This window comes from Leopardus geoffroyi, chromosome B4 (genome assembly GCF_018350155.1).
Source record: "Leopardus geoffroyi isolate Oge1 chromosome B4, O.geoffroyi_Oge1_pat1.0, whole genome shotgun sequence".
NCBI classification, from domain to species: domain Eukaryota; kingdom Metazoa; phylum Chordata; class Mammalia; order Carnivora; family Felidae; genus Leopardus; species Leopardus geoffroyi.
In genome coordinates, this window is record NC_059341.1 from 21,039,445 (window position 1) to 21,058,038 (window position 18,594).

An 18,594-nucleotide genomic window follows, 5' to 3' on the forward strand; every position below is an offset into this window, starting at 1 on the left:
AAGGTTTATTCTTTACAAGCGACTTATTTTTTTCAGCAGTACATCCCCAGTCCAGGTTTCAGTCAAGTTTTTTCTCTTACGCATGAGGCCCAAAGCTGAGCGTGCACCCCACCCTTCCCCCCCACCCCCTCCACTTTCTCGGGCACACCCAAGTCTCTGCTCAGAACTCACCTCTGTGGAAATCCCAGCCCTGGCCCACAGAGGAGGGAATATCACTGGCAACCTGGCCAGCATTGCTTATTCAAAACATGGGAGCTTGGAGGCTTCTTATGCCTGAGTGAGCATGTGAGAAATTCTGGGAAACTTTCAATAATGGGGCAGGGCAGGGTGGGGCGGGGCGGGGCGGGGAGGCCCACACATCTTTAAGAAAATGTACTAACTAAGCCCAATTTGCCTTCGACACCCTAGTTTTTAAGGAAAACACAGGGTAAAGCCGTGTCAATGTTCAAATTGTATCAAATTGTAAGGTCACTCGGGGGGCAATATGGCACTTAATGTAGGTACATTAGGATTCTGATTTGGAGCAAATGAAAGAAATGTTTACTGGGTTTGGAGGGATTTAAAATAAGTCAGTGCTCACAGAGCAAAATGAACAGACTGTCCTAAAAGACCAGAAACTAGCCCTTGCCTCTCTTAACTCAGATTTTCTGCTCTTAAAAAAAATCCTTGGCTTTTACGTACCTGACTGATTATATTAAGATCAAGTAACTGATGTCAGGTCCTTTCTTAGGAGAAAGGACCACGGATCGGCACTTAGGACAGCACCGTGATCTTGATTTTATTTTATTGAAAAAAATTTTTTTAAGGTTTATTTATTTTTGAGAGAAAGGGAGACAGAGCGTGAGCGGGGGAGGGGCAGAGAGAGGGGGAGACACAGAATCCGAAGCAGGCTCCAGGCTCCGAGCTGTCAGCACAGAGCCCGACGCGGGGCTCGAACCCACGAAGCGCGGGATCCTGACCTGAGCCGAAGTTGGGTGCTTAACTGACTGAGCCACCCAGACACCCCCATGATCTTGATTTTAAAAGTCAAATTTGAGAAAACCAGGCAAATACGGGGCGGGGGGGGGGGGACGGGGAGCAACAGTGGACATTTTTATGTGGTGGGCACCAAGAACAGACGATGTTCCCAGGAGCGGCAGGCTCCTGCTGGTGCAACAGCCCTTCGGTCACTAGACCACACCAACCTCTCCAGGTCACGATGCACAAGGTGTGGCCTCCGACAAAATGCTGTGAGCAGGAGCGTCGGGTTCAGATGATTGGAAAAGCAGCAAATCAGCATGAAAATACAACTCTGGTGATTGCTAAGGGGACCCTGTAACTACAGGAAACGCAAATTCAAGACACAACGTACACACTGGCACTGTCGACACGCCTGATGGCAGAAATCAAAAAAAGGCTGTGCTGATGGGCCACTTCCTCCAGGAAGTGAGAGTATCATCTGCAACGCTCACGTGCGTGTTTGCTTCCCGAAGAATGGTCTTCTCCTGCCCACCGCTAACGTCATTTTGCCCAGAGGCCCCTAACTGACGGAACCCTGCCTTTATTTCAGAAAGGACACTGAGACATCCCTACGTGAAATGAAAATTGCCATTACGTAATTACTCGTGACGAAGAAAAGGTCAGTCCTAGTTTACAGAGCAAACCCTGGTGGAAGCAAAGGTTGCAAAAAAGCGACTCACCTGGAAATCCTGATCGTCGATGCCAAACCTCTCCCGCAGGTTCCGGAAAACCATCGGGCAGTATTCCTTAAACTTGAAGTGGCTCGGCATGTTTTCTCTGAAACGGTCATAGTGTGGAATAACGTTTAGATGTAGACTTGACTTTGCCACCATCTAGTTCCACGTGCGGCCAAAGTGCCCGGGGTTCCCCCCCCCGCAGAAGGATGGTACGGCCCAGAACCAACCACAACCCACAGTAAACCCGGGGGACACAGGGACAGACTGGTGGCATTCGCCTCCTCTCACCACCTATAGGGGCACTGAGACTAGACGACCTTTCTTTTTTTTTTTTTTAATTTTTTTTTTTTTTCAACGTTTATTTATTTTTGGGACAGAGAGAGACAGAGCATGAACGGGGGAGGGGCAGAGAGAGAGGGAGACACAGAATCGGAAACAGGCTCCAGGCTCCGAGCCATCAGCCCAGAGCCCGATGCGGGGCTCGAACTCACGGACCGCGAGATCGTGACCTGGCTGAAGTCGGACGCTTAACCGACTGCGCCACCCAGGCGCCCCATAGACGACCTTTCTAATCCCAACCACTCCTCGCGGCCACTTTCCCAAAGAAGAGGTGGAAAGAGAAGGGGCCACACAGAGGGAAACGGTGAAGGAAAAGCAAAGAACCTGGGGAGCCCGGGATGGGCAGCGGAGCGAGCCACAGACGCGCTCCCCACATTCGTCCTCAGGTACTTGCTGATTAGAGTTTGCAAAACAACACTATCTCTCACTCCTCCAACGACCTAGCTGATGCTATCCACAAATAACCACGTTCCAAATGCACATAGAAAAGGGGCACCCTGGGTCGCGTCCGACTCTTGATTTCAGCTCAGGCCGGGATCTCACGGCTTGTGAGTTTGAGTCCCGTGTCGGGCTCCACGCTATGGGCGCGGGGCCTGCTTGGGATTCTCTCTCTCCGCCCCTCCCCCACCCCTCAAATCAGTAAACTTTAAATAAATAAATAAATACATTCACATAGAAGAAAATCCCTTCAAAAGGTCAACTTCTAAACAGTTTTAAGAATTAACACATCAGCTTCACATCAGAACAAGGGCCACGTTAAGAAATTTCATAATTGATCCTCATGCGGGAGAGATTTCTATAAGGCTCCTCCCACTCACTTGGAATTGCTTCCTCCTTTGTGCACCCGTAGACACATACACACGTCTACAGTCGTACTTTGCACGCTGATTTATGCAGTAATTTGTGTATGTGCCAGATTTCAAGCACCTGCCTGAGAGCCCCCTGAGGGCAGGGCCACATCTACTTCCTCGTCCCTCCTCTCAGTGGACAGCTAATACATAAGAGGTGCTCCATAATGACATCCAAAATGACAGCCAAATGGAGGAGAAATACTCTCACTGCCCAACATGGCATCCCATCATGTTTTAGAAAAATGTCCCTTAATTCTTTACTGTTCTATGAAGGAGTTATTTCTGCTCCTAAGGTCAGCATTATTAGAGTTTTGTCCAAGATCGCTCAGGTCCACAGCTGCTAAAAATCCCAAGCAATTTACAGCTTCAAACATTTAAATTGTAATGAGAATATCACTTTTAACATAGAAGATATTCATAGAGAACAATATGCCATATGGCAAAAGGATATTACCCAAGAGGGCCTGCCGTTGCTTTTCTGAAAATGACAGATGGTTATGTTTATCACAGGATTAACTTCATCAGCAAAACTTTACTCCCACCCATTGAAAACTAATGCAATTACAGAAATTCACAAAACTCATACTCCTGGCAGCCGTGTCAGTCTTACAAACGGCCGTATTTGTACTTACTTGTTAAAAAGGTGATTGTCCACCTTTATCTTTGAATAGGCTTTGAAGTCATCTGGCATCAGCATAACAGGGATTTGAACATGGCTCAGTTCATTGATCTAGAAAGATACAGAGCAAAATGACACAGGTTAGAAATCTCTCCGCGGGAAGTGCTGGACTTGAACACACATCTTGGGGGAAAAAGCCCGGTGGACACGAGCACCTCCCACCCCCCACCCTCCTCCTCCTCCTCCTCCTCCTATCCCAGATCATCTCTCTTGCTGCCCTCCTCACTCCCTCTGCAGGCTTCACTACCGCCCCCACCTCACATCAGGCTCCAACTGCTCGTCTCCCCTTCTGCTGCTGGGTGTGGGCACCTCCCCCCCCCCCCCCCCCCCCCCCACTGGGTGGCAGCGACCGGGGAGGAATTCTGGAAGGTGAGCCCTCGTGGCCACCTGGCCCTGCTTCTCCCATGTATCTCCCCACCTCCTCTCCAGAGCCTCAGCCCAGAGCTTCTCGGATTGCATGTCTAAGACAACTTCTCCCCGCAAAGAGAATGCTATCTGACAAAGAGGGCTTTTTAATTTCTGACATAAATCTCTGTTGAATTAAGGAACAGGACTATTTCTTTACACATTTGGGTACCCAAAAAACCAACACTGTCATCCGTGAGATCTTTACCTTTCTTACAGGAACTAAGTATTGGGGCAGGGCATGAATGTACCAAAAGAGAAGCCTTCATGAAAGAAGGGAAAGAGACATAGGGCCCCAGGGCTAATGGGTTTCAAAGGCGTCAAGAATAAAAATAAAGACGTGGTTGCAGGCGACAAAGGGTTGGATCAAGTTCTAAGTTCCAGCGAATGGCAGGGACAGCTCTGACACATAACTTGGGAAAGGCTGGACTTTCTCTTGGTAAATTATTTTTCTATCTTGGTTCCCGAGCTATACGTCCCTTGTTGCTACTAATGAAAACCCCTCAGAAGATTTACACCTCCAGTAAGTGGAAGAGCCTCAGAAGGGTTCTCAGTTACAAAAACAAAACAGAACAAAGGGGGAAAACTGAGCTCTTTGATAAAGCAGAGTGGTTAACACATGGCTGGGATCATAGAATGGAGAGAAACATCTCCAAGATGGCTTCCTTCTCCTAACAGGAGTTTAATCCATTGGGAATGAGAGCACTACCAAGCAAGCATGAACGGATGGGTTTCCCTGAAGACAGGTATCAATTTCGACACTTAGTTGGGCCAAAGGAAAGCTGGGGAGCTCAACCACACACTTCGACATTAAACAAGCACCTTTGAAGGAAGCAGAAGTAGCCTCCTCACCTGAGGGGAATACTTGCAAATGGCGCCTGGGGGACGGCGTCTGGGGGACAGCATCCCCGCCACAGGCCTCCAAGAGCCCCGCGGAGCATGAGCTCACAGACAGAAGCAGAGTGGGATTCTGCAGAAACCAAAATTATTCTCAAGACTTCAGCTGTTAGGATGACCAGATACAGAAAAGGAAACGAAAGCCATGTGTAAAATGTATGAAGAAGAAAAAGACAGGCTGGCAAAAATGAGTAAACTACGGGACTTTCAAAATGACCAATCAGGTTGAAAAGGGATCCAATAAAACTTTTACAAAATGAAAATTATAGGGGCATGAAGGACTCTACTCCCGAAATCACTGTTGCACTATATACTAACTTCGATGTCAGTTAGAAAAAAAAAAAAAAATTATAACTGATGAACTGGAATCAGAACAGAAGGCCCCGAACCCAGGGCCCTGGAAGCACACTGGGTAACTGGTGGACTGGAGGGTAGGTCTGAAGGAGTTCCTCAGAACACCACAAAGAATGAAAATGCAATATATAAAGGAATGGGTAAGGAAGAAAAAACGCTTACGGCAGGGGGTTTGAAGGGAGAGTAAGTGAAATCTTAGAGGAAAGGAACAGAGAGTATGGGGGAAGGGACAGTGTTTGAAATATAAAGTTGAAAATGTTTTCACAACTGATGGAAGTTATGCAACTATGGATACATGATACCCCATGTACACAAAATAGTCTAAGAAGAAGTCCACTCGTAGACACAGTGTACTTAAGCTGAAGATACCAAGAGCAGAGAGAAGAACATTGGCCAGAGGGAAAGGACAGAACACAAGGAAGGAATGACAACCAGAGTGACGGCTAACTTCTCAACAGCAAAGCTGGAAAGCCCCGAAGACGGTGGTCTACCTTCAAAGTGAAAAATACTGTGTACATAAAACTGTGTGCTGCGGTGTAATATATATTTGGGCTATTATCGGGGTTCCTGGCACAAATCTAAAACCCCTGGAATTTCCAGAGTGATAGGATTATCTTTTGCCACTCATCAGGCACCCTGTTTGAGCACGCCTGAATTCATGCTAACGAGGTGACTCCGGGTGAGGCCCCTAAAGAGCCAGAGAGGATGGGGCCGGTCACCAGAAAGGCCAAGTAAGAAGAACTTTGGAACTTTCGGCCCCGCTCACTGACCTCTGAAAGGGGAAGGGAGTTGCTAGAGATTAAGTTCCATTAAAACTCTTGAACGAGAACTGCTGGGCTTCCGGGGGCGGTGAACACATCCACGTGCCTGGATGTGGCAGCACACCCCAGGTCCGTGGGGACAGGAGCCCCAGCGCTCGGGAACCTTCTGGGCCTCCGCCTATGTACCTCTTCGCCTGGCTGTTTATCTGGATCTTGTATCACATCCTTCATGGTAACCTGGTAAATGTGCATACGTGTTTTTTACATGAGCCGCTCTAGCAAATTAATCAAACCTGAGGAGGGGGTCAGGGCACGTCCGATTTACAGCCAGTAGGCGAGAAGCACAGGTGACAGCCTGGGACATCTGAAGCAAGGGCAGTCTGTGGGACTGAGCCCTTAACCCGCGGGGTCTGATGCTGTCCCTGGAAAGTCACTGTCAGAATTCACTGCCCTGTAGTATTGGAAAAACCGTATGTGGGATATCCACTAAAACTGTCTTCCAAAAAGAAAAAAGAGCAAAATAAAGGCTTTTTCATAGAAACAACACCGAGAACTTACCGACAATGGACCTCACTAAGGGAACTTGTAAGTCTTAGAAGCATATTATTTAGCCTCTAAGGATATAATTCAGAAAGGAAGTAAATGTTGTGTGCGGAAGGTATGAGATACAAAAAGAATTAGTAAGCAAATAAATTTGTAAATATGAAGACAAATATAAGTATCACCTTTATAAAGTAATAACGCTTAGTTCTCGGGATCAAAATAAACAGAGTAACAACAGCAGGTAAGTTGGGAAGCAAAGTGACGGTGCCTGTTGTATTGTCCAGGAGAGTGAGGCAACTTTAAGTATTGTAACATTTAAAAGGCAAACATTTAAAGTAGGGAAACAGAGTATATAGCTTCCAAACTAGTAGAAGGGGGGGGGGAGGGGGGTGGGGGGGGTGGACAGAATGCGAAAAGAAAGAAAACTCATTATTTTTAAAAAGAGGAAAAAATACTGGCGCCTGGGCTCAGTCAGTTAAGCGTCCGACTTAAGCTCAGGTCATGATCTCGCGGTTCGTGAGTTCGAGCCCCATGTCGGGCTCTGTGCTGTCGGTTTGGAACCTGGAGCCTGCTTCAGTGTGTCCTCTCTCTCTCTCTCTGCCCCTCCCCCGGTCGCACTCGGTCTCTCAAAAAATGAATAAACGTTAGCAATTTTTTTTTCTTTTTTAAAAGAAGAGGAAAAAATAAACACTGCAAAAATGGGACAAAGAGAAAGTAAGTGATGAACAAGTCTGGACAGAAACATAATCCCAATAAGCATAAGTGGACAAACAATTAAAAATAAAGACTGTCAAAATGAATTAAAAACTACAGGCTATATGCAAGAGAAACACCTAAAGCATAACTCAAAAAGGTTGAAAGGAACAGAAAAAACATATTAAATAGTACCGAAAATTACTGAGAAGCTAGCTTACCTTTACTAATACCGGGTAAACTAATAACTTTAAGACAAAAGCATTATTAAGGGTAAAGAAGGCCTGTACATAATGATAAAAGGCTCAATTAGCCAGGAAGCTAGGATTCATATTGTTAAGTACCTCATTAGTCTGGAATTATACAGCAAAAATTGTTAGGACCTCAGGGAAAATGGGCAACCCCTTATTATCGAGAAAGATTTGAACATGCTTTACTGATAGGTCAAAAAGCCAAAAGACCTAAGAAAGAGATTTTTTTAAACAACATATTAAACAACACTCATTCAATATATGCTCTTCCAGGTGCTTGGGATATGTTATTGAAAACAGATTAAGATGCCTGCCCTCCCGAAGCTTACATCTGAGTGGGAAGAGTCAGTAAATAAAACATAAACTTAGTAACATAAATTATCTACTATGTTAGAGGACTATGGAGAAAAACAAAAAGAGCAGGAAGAAAGGGCTAGGGAACGCCCATCAGTGCATGAGTGGGGGTCCCCAAAGTATTTTAAATAGGGAGGGTTGGAATAGACCAAGGGTTGGAGAGAAAAGGGGTTTAGCATTCCAGTGCAAAGGCCCTGGGGCAGGGCATGCCTGATATGCTTGGGACATGGAGACCCCTGTGGCTGGAGATTACTTGAGAAGAGAAACAGGAAGGGCTGAGATCACTGGAAAGACTGGCTTTCACTGCCAATGATATGGGAGCTGTTGCAGGGTTCTGAGTGGTAGAGTGTCGACATTACTTAACTTGGGGTTTAAAAAGATTACTGGAGGGGTGAGGGTGGGCACAAGTATGCGACAGGGAGACCAGTGACAGCAGTGTAGGTAGGAAAGGGGATATTTTTTGAAAGTGGAGCCAACGTCATTTCCTGAAGTTCTGAATGTGGGGGGTAAGAAAGAAGCCAAGACTGAGGCCGAGGCCTTGGCCTGAGCAATTAAGGGGACAGATTTGCCATCATCCAAGGTGGGGGGAGAATTCTGCGTTCCTCCTCATGCTTTTTGCTTTTTGAATCATGTTAAAGAAATGCCTGTTGTAAAAACTGCGTGCTTTAACAATTTTTTAATAACGACAAAATGGAAAACATACACGCAAACTATCAGGCTACTTACAATGTACATATATAAAATGTTATGCACTGCAGATTCTCAAACCTTATTATGATCAGATTAGAAACCCCCACCCGCATTTCCTGATCCACTGCTTTTTTTTTTTTTTTTTTTTTTTAAAAACACAATTACCGGGCAGCCAGCTTCCCAAAGATACCATGTCCTTGAAAGGAATGTAGCATAATCTGAGCTGAAATCGTGGACTCCCTCGAGCTAGTCGTTTGCATGGTATCTCACAGATGCTGAGTATCTGCCACATTCCTCTGGAAATTCTCAAATATCCCTGGCACTCCTGGGAAATTTGCTGCAGTGCCCCAGGGCACCTTGGCAGAGTTTGGGAAGTACAGATATAAAATACAGCAGCAGATGTTTAAAACGGCAAATGATATAATCTAATTCTAGAATGAAATCATCAGAATAATCCCTTAAAATTCATTGTAGTGGATTATAATTTACAAGCGCTTTATATTCATCCCAAACAAGCTTCATTACAACCACCCGTTAATCCTTAACCTGCGTACATGGATGTTCTATCCAGATAGTTTTCTTGATAGAACTCTGTATCAAACGCATTTGTGCAAGGCCAAATTACCATTCTGTTCCTATCAAAGTATTTCAGTAACTTAATCGGAAATCACTTTTAGCCTACTGTATACTATATTATTAGAATCTCCTTCATGTTACGGTCCATGTACGAAACTGCCACTTAACAAAAACACTAGACTAATTTTAAATCATACATTCTTTCCTACTCATGTCACTCAAGTATCTTAAATAGAAAACAATTCTCAGTATATCTGTGGAAACTTTAAAAACGTGTATCTTTATACCAGCACTGGAATACCAAAGTTTGGAAGCAAGAGAAATCAGAACCGAAAACCAAGTCTGGTGAGGAGCACAATCAGAACAAAGCTGGATGATAAATCGGTTTTTCGGTATCTTGCGCAAACCAAAGAGTGTCCGTAGAAACAGGACGTTTACAGGGTGGCAAAGGGCAAGGCGAGGAGCAATCACTTCACATCGCGTTCCCCAAGTTATGCAGAAAAAAGCTGGAGGGAACATAATAATCAGATTCCTATCACAAGCTAGGTTCTGCGTGGTTACTGAAAAAGCGAAACCGGATTTGGAAGCAGGAGCCACCAAATCCCTGCATTCGGACGCCTCAGGCTGTTGGGATCAGAACTGGCAACAGTATCTGCTTTAAAAAGAAAGCAAGAAGTGCCAGCTGTGAGCGTCTGCTCTGGGCTGAGCGCTGCACAAACGCCGCGTTCACCCTCGCGGTGCCTACAGTCCAGAGGGGCACGCACATCAACAGAAAAAGTGCACACGTGTAAAATTCAAACAATGACAAGCGTCGGGAGAGGGAAGGACATCAGGCTGGGAGCAAGGATGACAAAGCATAGACGGGGGCAGGAATGATGGAAGGAGCTAGACTTGAGCAGAAGGCAGGTGGGAGGGTTCCAGAAAGTAGGGTCCCAGGTGCAAAGGCCCTGTGGCGGGAGGAGGGCACAGTTAACTAGAGAAATAAAAGGTTAACGTGCGAGGAAGGCAGAAATCAAGAGGGCACGTGACAGGATGGGGCTGAACCGCACGCAAACAAGGGCTGTAAGAGGCTACTGTGGAAGTCGAGGAGAGGCTAGAAGCCGGGCGAAGCGGGGAGGCAGCAGACACAAAGGAAGTAGGTTCCGCGGACACTGAGATGGTAAACACGTGGACTTGGGTGAGTGGAAAGACCGCGATTCCATTTACCGAGAGCATTTTAGGAGGAGAGTTCAGTTTGGGACGTGTTAAATCTGATGTGCTCTTCAGACGTCTTAAATGTTGACGTCAAGGTGGGCAGGTGGCCGCGCGGCCCTGAAGTTCCCAGGGGAGGCAGGGGCGGGGAGATAAAAATACGCATTATCTGTATATGAGACAGGAGTTCTTCCTCGGGAGTAAAGGAAGGAAGCTGGAGAGCAGCGAGCGAGGGCAGGAGGGCCTGAAAGCAGCCTTGAATGCAGTCATCAGTGGTTAACAGCATGGACAGGCGGATGAGCCCGCAAAGGAGAAAGGGAAGCGCGCTGTCACCTCGCGGTGGGAGTTGGGCTGGGGGGATCCAGGGCGGGCATGAAGGAAAGGGAGGTGGGGAGGTGACTCCTCTATCAGGAGGGGGAAAGGGAAGGGGTTGTGTGGAACTAGCCGAGTCTGAGGGAAGACAGCAGTTCCCGTCTGCTGGCAAACCTCCGCGGGAAGGAGGAGCCGTGGCCATCGACTGTGCGAGAGGCAGGCCGGGGCGGGGGCGTGGGAGGTGGATTCAGAGGCCTGGAGAGAACACCGAGAACTTGAAAGACTGGCCACAGAACGCGGGAGAAGGAGTCTGAAGAGGGAAATGGGGCTGGGCTTCCGGGCAGAGCTGGGAGTCCATCTGTGGTCTGTGATGGTTAATTGACAGGGAACCAAACGAACTCGTGGGGTGACATCCCGGGCAGAGCTCGGCCTCAGGGTGCGGGTGCAGAGGCGGAGGACGGCTGGGGTCCTTCAGGTTCAAGGTTTTGGTTAGTCGAGTGTGACATAAAGAGCAACGGAGCTCCAGGATAATCATTTGGACACGGGAGGTCAATACAAAATGCTCTCTGACCAGAGTTTTCCACGATGGTTGACACGGGTCAGGGGTGGGCAGCACGCACACACAGTGAAATACAAAGCAGCAGAGAAGAAATATTGGGGTCTAGAAAGTAAGTGCCACAGGCACTGAGAGCAGGTGCTGACAGCTCCTGGGAGGGAGGGAAGCTCGATGCGGCCCTAGCCGGACGAGGAGATGTGACTAGTGTTTCATTTAAATGTCTGGAAAATGTTGGGGCGCCTGGGTGGCGCAGTCGGTTAAGCGTCCGACTTCAGCCAGGTCACGATCTCGCGGTCCGTGAGTTCGAGCCCCGCGTCGGGCTCTGGGCTGATGGCTCAGAGCCTGGAGCCTGTTTCCGATTCTGTGTCTCCCTCTCTCTCTGCCCCTCCCCCGTTCATGCTCTGTCTCTCTGTCCCAAAAATAAATAAAAACGGTGAAAAAAAATTAAAAATAAATAAATAAATAAATGTCTGGAAAATGCACACTTTCACTTCTTGCTACAAATCCCAGCTTCACAAATCAGAGCACGCCAGGATGTGGGGAATGTTGCACCGTCGTTATTAGAGAAGAAAAGAGGCAAGAAATGAAACGTGATTATGCTCACTCCTTGGTTTACATACACTCAAAAGATGAGGAAATTAAAAGAGAATCTTGGAGATCCTAGCAAGTCTCTTGTTTTGCAGATTACAACGTATCCTGGTATATCTATCCCTTTATAATCGCGTAGCAGCCCGATTTTGGGTTATATCAGACAGCTACGTTACGAGCATTTTATCTTTCGTTCACAATAGCTTCACGTTTCCTTTGGGTTTCTCTTTTCCCCAGAAATTCTCTCCCCACGAACCACTCGGTCAGGTTATGAGTAGCTAGATTTCATGACCTGTGAACAAACGCGTCACAAACCAGAGGACCTACCATTTAAAAGCTTTTAATTAGTAAACAATGTTTTTTCAATAGTGTGCCCATGAGCCCTTATATTATCTTCTTCTACACGCACATTTTATTTTGTTGCCACGTGGGCTCACCCATACACAAAATTCATCGTTTTCATCAAAATGTATCTAATTATAGGGCTGCCCAGTAACTGAAAGGCTATTTAGCTTCCTGGATAATTTCTCCTTTAGTCTGACATCACACAAATCAAAACATATCCTTGTTTCTAGTTCACATTCTTGAGCTCATGGAGGTAATGACAATGAGCTATTATCTTGAATAAGGTTAAGTTAATCCTGTTTGTTAATTTCGATGTTCCACACAGAGCTTTGGGTTGCTAATGCTCAGATTTCAGGACAAAAGTCTTGGGTTTCCAAGCCTTCCGTGGGAGAAAACTTTACCAGTTTGGCATTCTATCTGCCCCAACCATTCCACGTGGCCCACCGCGAAACTGGTAACGAGGTAGCAATGATTATCATCGCCACTAGTTTACGTCTGCTATTATTCGTATTTAACAAAGCATTTGCACATTTTTCTCTTTTCTAGACACTTACCTAGGGGGCACAGATACATAGCTATAATTGACATACGCTATGTAATATCCATGAAAGGAAATAAAACAATTGTGTTAACTACGTTGGAGGAAGGAATGACACAACCCACCCCCCCATAAAATTAAGCATACATTATGAAATCCAAATAGTTTTAACTTTATGGAGATCACAGTGGTTTTGGAGCTGACGAAAATTTTACTGGGTTAACTAAACAGTACGCTGAAAGCACTAGCTATCTTATTAAGGCCACATTTCAAGTTCCTCGGATTGCAAATACTCAATAAACTCTCACAACAGAAATGCGCTCATACGTTATACTTGTGAGGTGCAGTAAAACCCTGGGTGGCGAGTCACTCGTTCTGCGAGTGTTCCGCAAGACGAGCAACCATTTCTAATCAATTTTAACTGGATAAGTGAACGAGGTCTTGCAAGAGGAGTAGTTTGTGACATGACACCGAATGCCACGTGATCACAACTGAGCCAATGGCTCTTCTCTCTCTCTCTCACGCTGCGGGATTGTGGGTGATCGTCTCCCATGCTCCGATGCTCAGTCTCAGGCCGTGGTGTTTGGCAGAAATCAGTGATTTTTCAGAACGTCGGAAGGCGCCCACGAATGGCACTTGTGTGTGTTTTTTTTGTCACTCTAAAGCACCTATGGACAGTCCTTTGCTTTTCATACAAGAGGAAGCTTAGGAATGCTTGGCTTCATTGTAGGTCGGGCTGCCTGCAGATAGAGACCCTTTCCTCTGCCGCCTGATTGCCAGTTACGTTAAATACGGTATATTGCAAGTTTATTAGTACTGTAGTCAACATCTGTGTGAGCGTATACAATGGCCCCCATGCAGAAGAAGATTCTATTGAGCCAATAGATGGCGGTGATTCCGTTAGCGACAGTGAAAGTCGTCCTACACAATAACTCTCTCTTGTCTCTCCCACACCAGCCACAACGGTTTTCAAAGGTAAGTGTGGGTCAATTTGTTTATTTTTCTTTATATTTTCTATTTTCTTTATTATCTTGTATTATATTACAGTATTGTAACCATTTTTATGTGAATATTTTTGGGTTGTGGAACGAATCATCTGAGTTTCCATTATTTCCTATGGGGAAATTTGCTTTGATATACAGGTGCTTTGGATTATAAGCAGGTTTCCAGAACAAATTACGCTCGCAAACAAAGGTTTTATTGTACTTCATAGTTGTCCAACCACTTCGGCAAATATTTTTTCATTTTCTATGTGTACTGACAGTCATATTCATGGTCCTATAAAGCTCAACGGCATAAAAGTATTATAAATGCCCCCATGCGGCCAAGCTACAGGATGCGTCCCCCAGGGCCCTGGGAAGGGCCTCGTTTCCATTTATGCCCCACAGTCACCCCCCAAAACAGACAGGTGTGGACAAGCTCTGCTTTTCCACTTGGCCATTGGGCGCCAATACGGACAATGCGGGGGTCCGACATAAGGCATCAAATAGGGGTGCCTGGGTGGCTCAGTCGGTTCAGCATCTGACTCCTGATTTCGGCTCAGGTCAAGATCTCACAATTCGTGAGATTGAGCCCTGCGTCGGGCTACGTGCTGACAGCACAGAGCCTGCTTTGGATTCTCTCTCTCTCTTTCCCTCTCTCTCTCCCCCTGCCCCTCCCCTGCTCGTGCATGCTTCTCTCAAAATAAATCAACAAACTTTAAAAAAAGACAACAAATAAAGAAGTTTTGTTGTCGGCTTCGACAAAAACCATAGAAACCAGGGCAAAGGGATGCAGAGAGGGTTAGTACCAAGGTTTAGGACAAAGTGTCCACATATAAGTCAAGGGTGGGGGAGAGCAGAGAGAACATGTGTAGAGGGGAGTGGTGAAGGAAGAGGATGGGGAGAGCTTCGAGGTCGAGGCTCACCTTTGCCTCCCTCGCTTTAATACCTGGTATTAACCTTGCTAATACTTAGGGGACACCCACAAAGCATCACATTAAGCACTTCGGGTACAATATCGTATCTGATCTATGCAACAGAGTGAAGTAGATACTATCGTTATCCCCACTTTCCAGATAAAGAAACTGAGGGTTAGTGAGACGAGGCAAACTAACCCAGCCTGCTCAGGCAACTCACTTGAGTTACCTCAAATATAAAATTCGGACAGTGGGAACGGGCTGACCCTAAGATCCTTTGGAGCACCTGACCGCCTATGAGGTCAGACCCACAGCAACTTCCTGAGATGTCCACTGGGTGTAGGGCTTACTTAAGAAAAACGGTTCACCTGAAATTTAAGTCTTCCACTGTGTCAAAAATTTCTAAAAGATTCCTTATTTTTTTTAAAAAGGGGAATAATTAAATGCATATTGAGAATGAATTATTAAACGTATATTTAATTGAATATGCCCCACGGTCTGCTACAATTATATCAGCTATGATTTCAGTACGTGCACTCTAAATTTGGAAAGACCTATATCGCTGAAAAGCTATCATGCTTCTGACGATACTTGTCACTTCAAAAAAGGGAAAGTAAAAAAATTCCTCAAACCTCCCCAAATCACAACAAATTATAAGCGGAAGGATACACAGTTGATTTCCAAAGCAAGTACTTACTCAGGCACATTTGTTTAATAATCGGTTTTCACTCAGTCAAGAGTACAGACACAGAAAGACACCCCCGCCAAAGAACACCTCTCACGTGGAGATACAGAGATATTTAATCTGATTAGGATAGACAGTCACTAAAAATTCTAAAAATTATGCCATATTGAGATGGAATGGGGGTAGCCGAATCTACAGGCACAGGTGGCGGGTGGGAGCTGTTTTCAGAGCAGTGCACCCATCTAGGATTGGGGCCAGACAGGATGCCAAGAGTGAGAATTCTCTCTTTTTTTTAAAGTTTATTTGTTTTGAGAGAGACGGAGACAGAGCGAGTAGGGGAGAGGTAGACAGAGAGGAAGAGAGAGAATCCCAAGCAGGCTCTGCACTGTCAGCACAGACGTGGGGCTCGAACTCACGAAACCGTGAGATCATGACTTGAGCTGAAATCAAGAGTCGGACGCTTAACAGACTGAGCCACCCAGGCACCCCACGAGTGAGAATTACCTTAAAAGGCCATTTCATATATCCCTCTTCAAAAAATCTCCAGGGACACTTGGGGGGCTCAGTTGGGTAAGCATCTGACTTCAGCTCAGGTCATGATCTCATGGTTTGTGGGTTCAAGCCCCACGTCGGGCTCTGTGCTGACAGCTCAGAGCCTGGAGCCTCCTTCAGATTCTGTGTCTTCCTCTGTCTCTGCCCCTTCCCCTCTCTTGCTAGATCTCTCTCAAAAATAAATAAATATTAAAAAAAAAATTTTAATCTCAAGATACATATTGAAGTGGGCTTTCTTTACCTCTTACACAACCTTCCGACCACCTAAATATGAGTGCGCATTTAAAAATACAATTTGGTGGGGCGCCTGGGTGGCGCAGTCGGTTAAGCGTCCGACTTCAGCCAGGTCACGATCTCGCGGTCTGTGAGTTCGAGCCCCGCGTCGGGCTCTGGGCTGATGGCTCAGAGCCTGGAGCCTGTTTCCGATTCTGTGTCTCCCTCTCTCTCTGCCCCTCCCCCGTTCATGCTCTGTCTCTCTCTGTCCCAAAAATAAATAAACGTTGAAAAAAAAATTAAAAAAAAAAATACACTTTGGTAATAAAAATAAAGTAAGCTGCAGGGTGATAAACCTGAGTAAGACTCAAGATCAGTAAGGACCCAACGGGAAAAAGAACCTGATGCAGAGCTTGACATGACTATTGTTTGGGACACTATTTCAACTTTAATTAATTTCTTAGGGAAATCAATTAATAAATATGTCAAATCAGATTCCCTAGACTTTACAAATTTCTCAATCGCTTCTGGTCTACAAAAGGATTCTGACTTTACAATTACAAAAGTGGTACAAGTTCGCCATTAATGTCAAAAATGTCCTCTTCCCCTCCATATATCCCTTCATGACAGTATCTCAAAATAGATACTATCCGCTTAGTGGACTCATCACACACACACACACACACACACACACACACACACACACACACACAATTCCTTCGTGACTCTGGTTAATAAGCATAGAAAGATCCTTCCCACCAAATAATTCACTTTGAACATTTCCGCCCTAGGGTTCATTGGCTTTCGGAAGTGAAGGAGTAGAAAACTAAAATTCCTGCTTCCAGGAGGTAACAGTTGAAGGTGTTCGCAGACATACTGGAACAAATCCCAGCTGGAACTTCCGATGCCTTCTGTCTCTCTGGGTTCCACAAACAGCAGGGCCATTTAAACGTGAATCAGAACCTTCACCGGTTTCCCCCCAAAGGTACACAAAGTGACCTCAGGCGAGCTTCTTAGAAAACATTTTCTGCAGTGTGAAGGGTCACCGAGACTGTAGTTCCGTCCGCAAGCTCTTCCCCAGGGCGGTCTGCGCTCACAGCTTCTGGGGAGGGTGGGGATCTTGACAAGGAGCAGGGAAGAGGGACCCAGCTTTGAGAGTTGTAACAATAAACTTCCGCAGATGAGACAGGCTGTCTGGTTGACATACAATTGCCCCAATTAGGTGTTAATACCTATGTTGGGCCCCTTCCAAATGCCTGGGAGTTGGCTTCTAAAAACTTGTTACATTTATTAGTTTGTAAAATGGGGATCTCACCAGCAGTTTATATACCAAATATATATATCAAATATATATATATATATACCAAATATATATCAAATATATATACCAAATATATATCTTATTTTATGACTGAGATAGCAATCAGAATGTCCTTAGAATAAAAAAATATCATAAAGGCATCATTTTCCCTTTCGTTTACCGATTTTCTTAGTAAATTTGGGGGACGGGGATGGAGGGGACATTGCCTAAGATTTTTTTAATCTGATTTTTACTGTCTATTTGATACCTAATTTGTAATGTCTTATTTCCCATTAGAAAAATATCCAGTCACGGGGCACCTGGCTGGCTCAGTCAGTAGAGCATGCAACTCTTGGTCTCGGGGTTATGAGTTTGAGCCCTGCTTGGGGGTGTAGAGATCCCTCAGAAATAAAATCCTAAAAAAAAAAAAATACCCATTTACTTGAGCACCAGCTCTCAGTTGGAAATAATTTTATATAAATCTTGTAACAAATATAGCTTGAAATAATTAAGAATGTTAAAAACTGTCTCAATATGACTCAAGGATGTAGCCCTCGCTGGGAATGGTGTGGCTCTCATTACAACTCAGACTGCAAACGGAACAGGAATTGAAAAGTCCAGAGGGTTCAGAGGGGCAGGCAGAGCAAATTAGAGTCAATTACAGACGTAGGAAAAAACAGGCAGCTGCAAATGTTTGTGAAGTGTATTTTTATTTGTCTTGAGGCAAGAGGTCAATTTTCCACAGCTGCTCCGTCACTATTCATTAAAAACTATTTTTTAAACGTTAATATCTTTGTATTTGCAGAGAGGACAAAATAAAAAATGCGAGCGTATTTTAATTAAAGCCTGCTTTTGAAATGGGAGCTATCTTCAAACGTCTAGACAAATAAATGCTTTAGGTGGATGAGCCCGATAAAACCGCTCCGATAGCAAAGCTGAGTAGAGACAAATCAAAGCACAAAGGTCTGTCATCCCAACATCTATAAACTCAAAAGCCCAAAGTAATACGCTTACGGGCATTTTTTCCTGTCGCACAAGGATCGTGAAGTCAATCTTTTGATAAACGGCTACTTGACTAAAATGAAAATGTCATCAGAAATATTTAAACTCTTGGTTAGAATCTGAATTTATAACATAGGCACAACTACCTACCATCTGTCAACTCGGTATCTGCGAGCTCAGACTTCTGATGGGTGTTCCTTGCCGGCTGGCCCGATGTCAGCTTCATCCAAAAGAATGAAGTCATGCTAAAATTTTACCTCTCGTGAACCACTGAATCCGACATGAAACTACTGAATAAAGGCCAAAATGTTACAGGCTGTTTACAGAAGTGGCACTGGCTTTAAAA

The 18,594-nt window shown here is 45.3% G+C and overlaps 1 protein-coding gene across 2 annotated transcripts in view; it reads right to left on the reverse strand.

The window, feature by feature from the left end:
* PIP4K2A (phosphatidylinositol-5-phosphate 4-kinase type 2 alpha) overlaps positions 1–18,594 on the reverse strand; it is a 193,872-nt gene that overhangs the window by 68,905 nt on the left and 106,373 nt on the right. For both annotated transcript variants that reach the window (XM_045465203.1, XM_045465202.1), the window contains exons 2-3: positions 3,499–3,596; positions 1,680–1,776 (exon numbers count right to left, since the gene is read on the reverse strand). In XM_045465203.1, the coding sequence (XP_045321159.1) occupies positions 1,680–1,776; positions 3,499–3,596 (195 nt within the window). The remainder of the gene's footprint in view (positions 1–1,679; positions 1,777–3,498; positions 3,597–18,594) is intronic.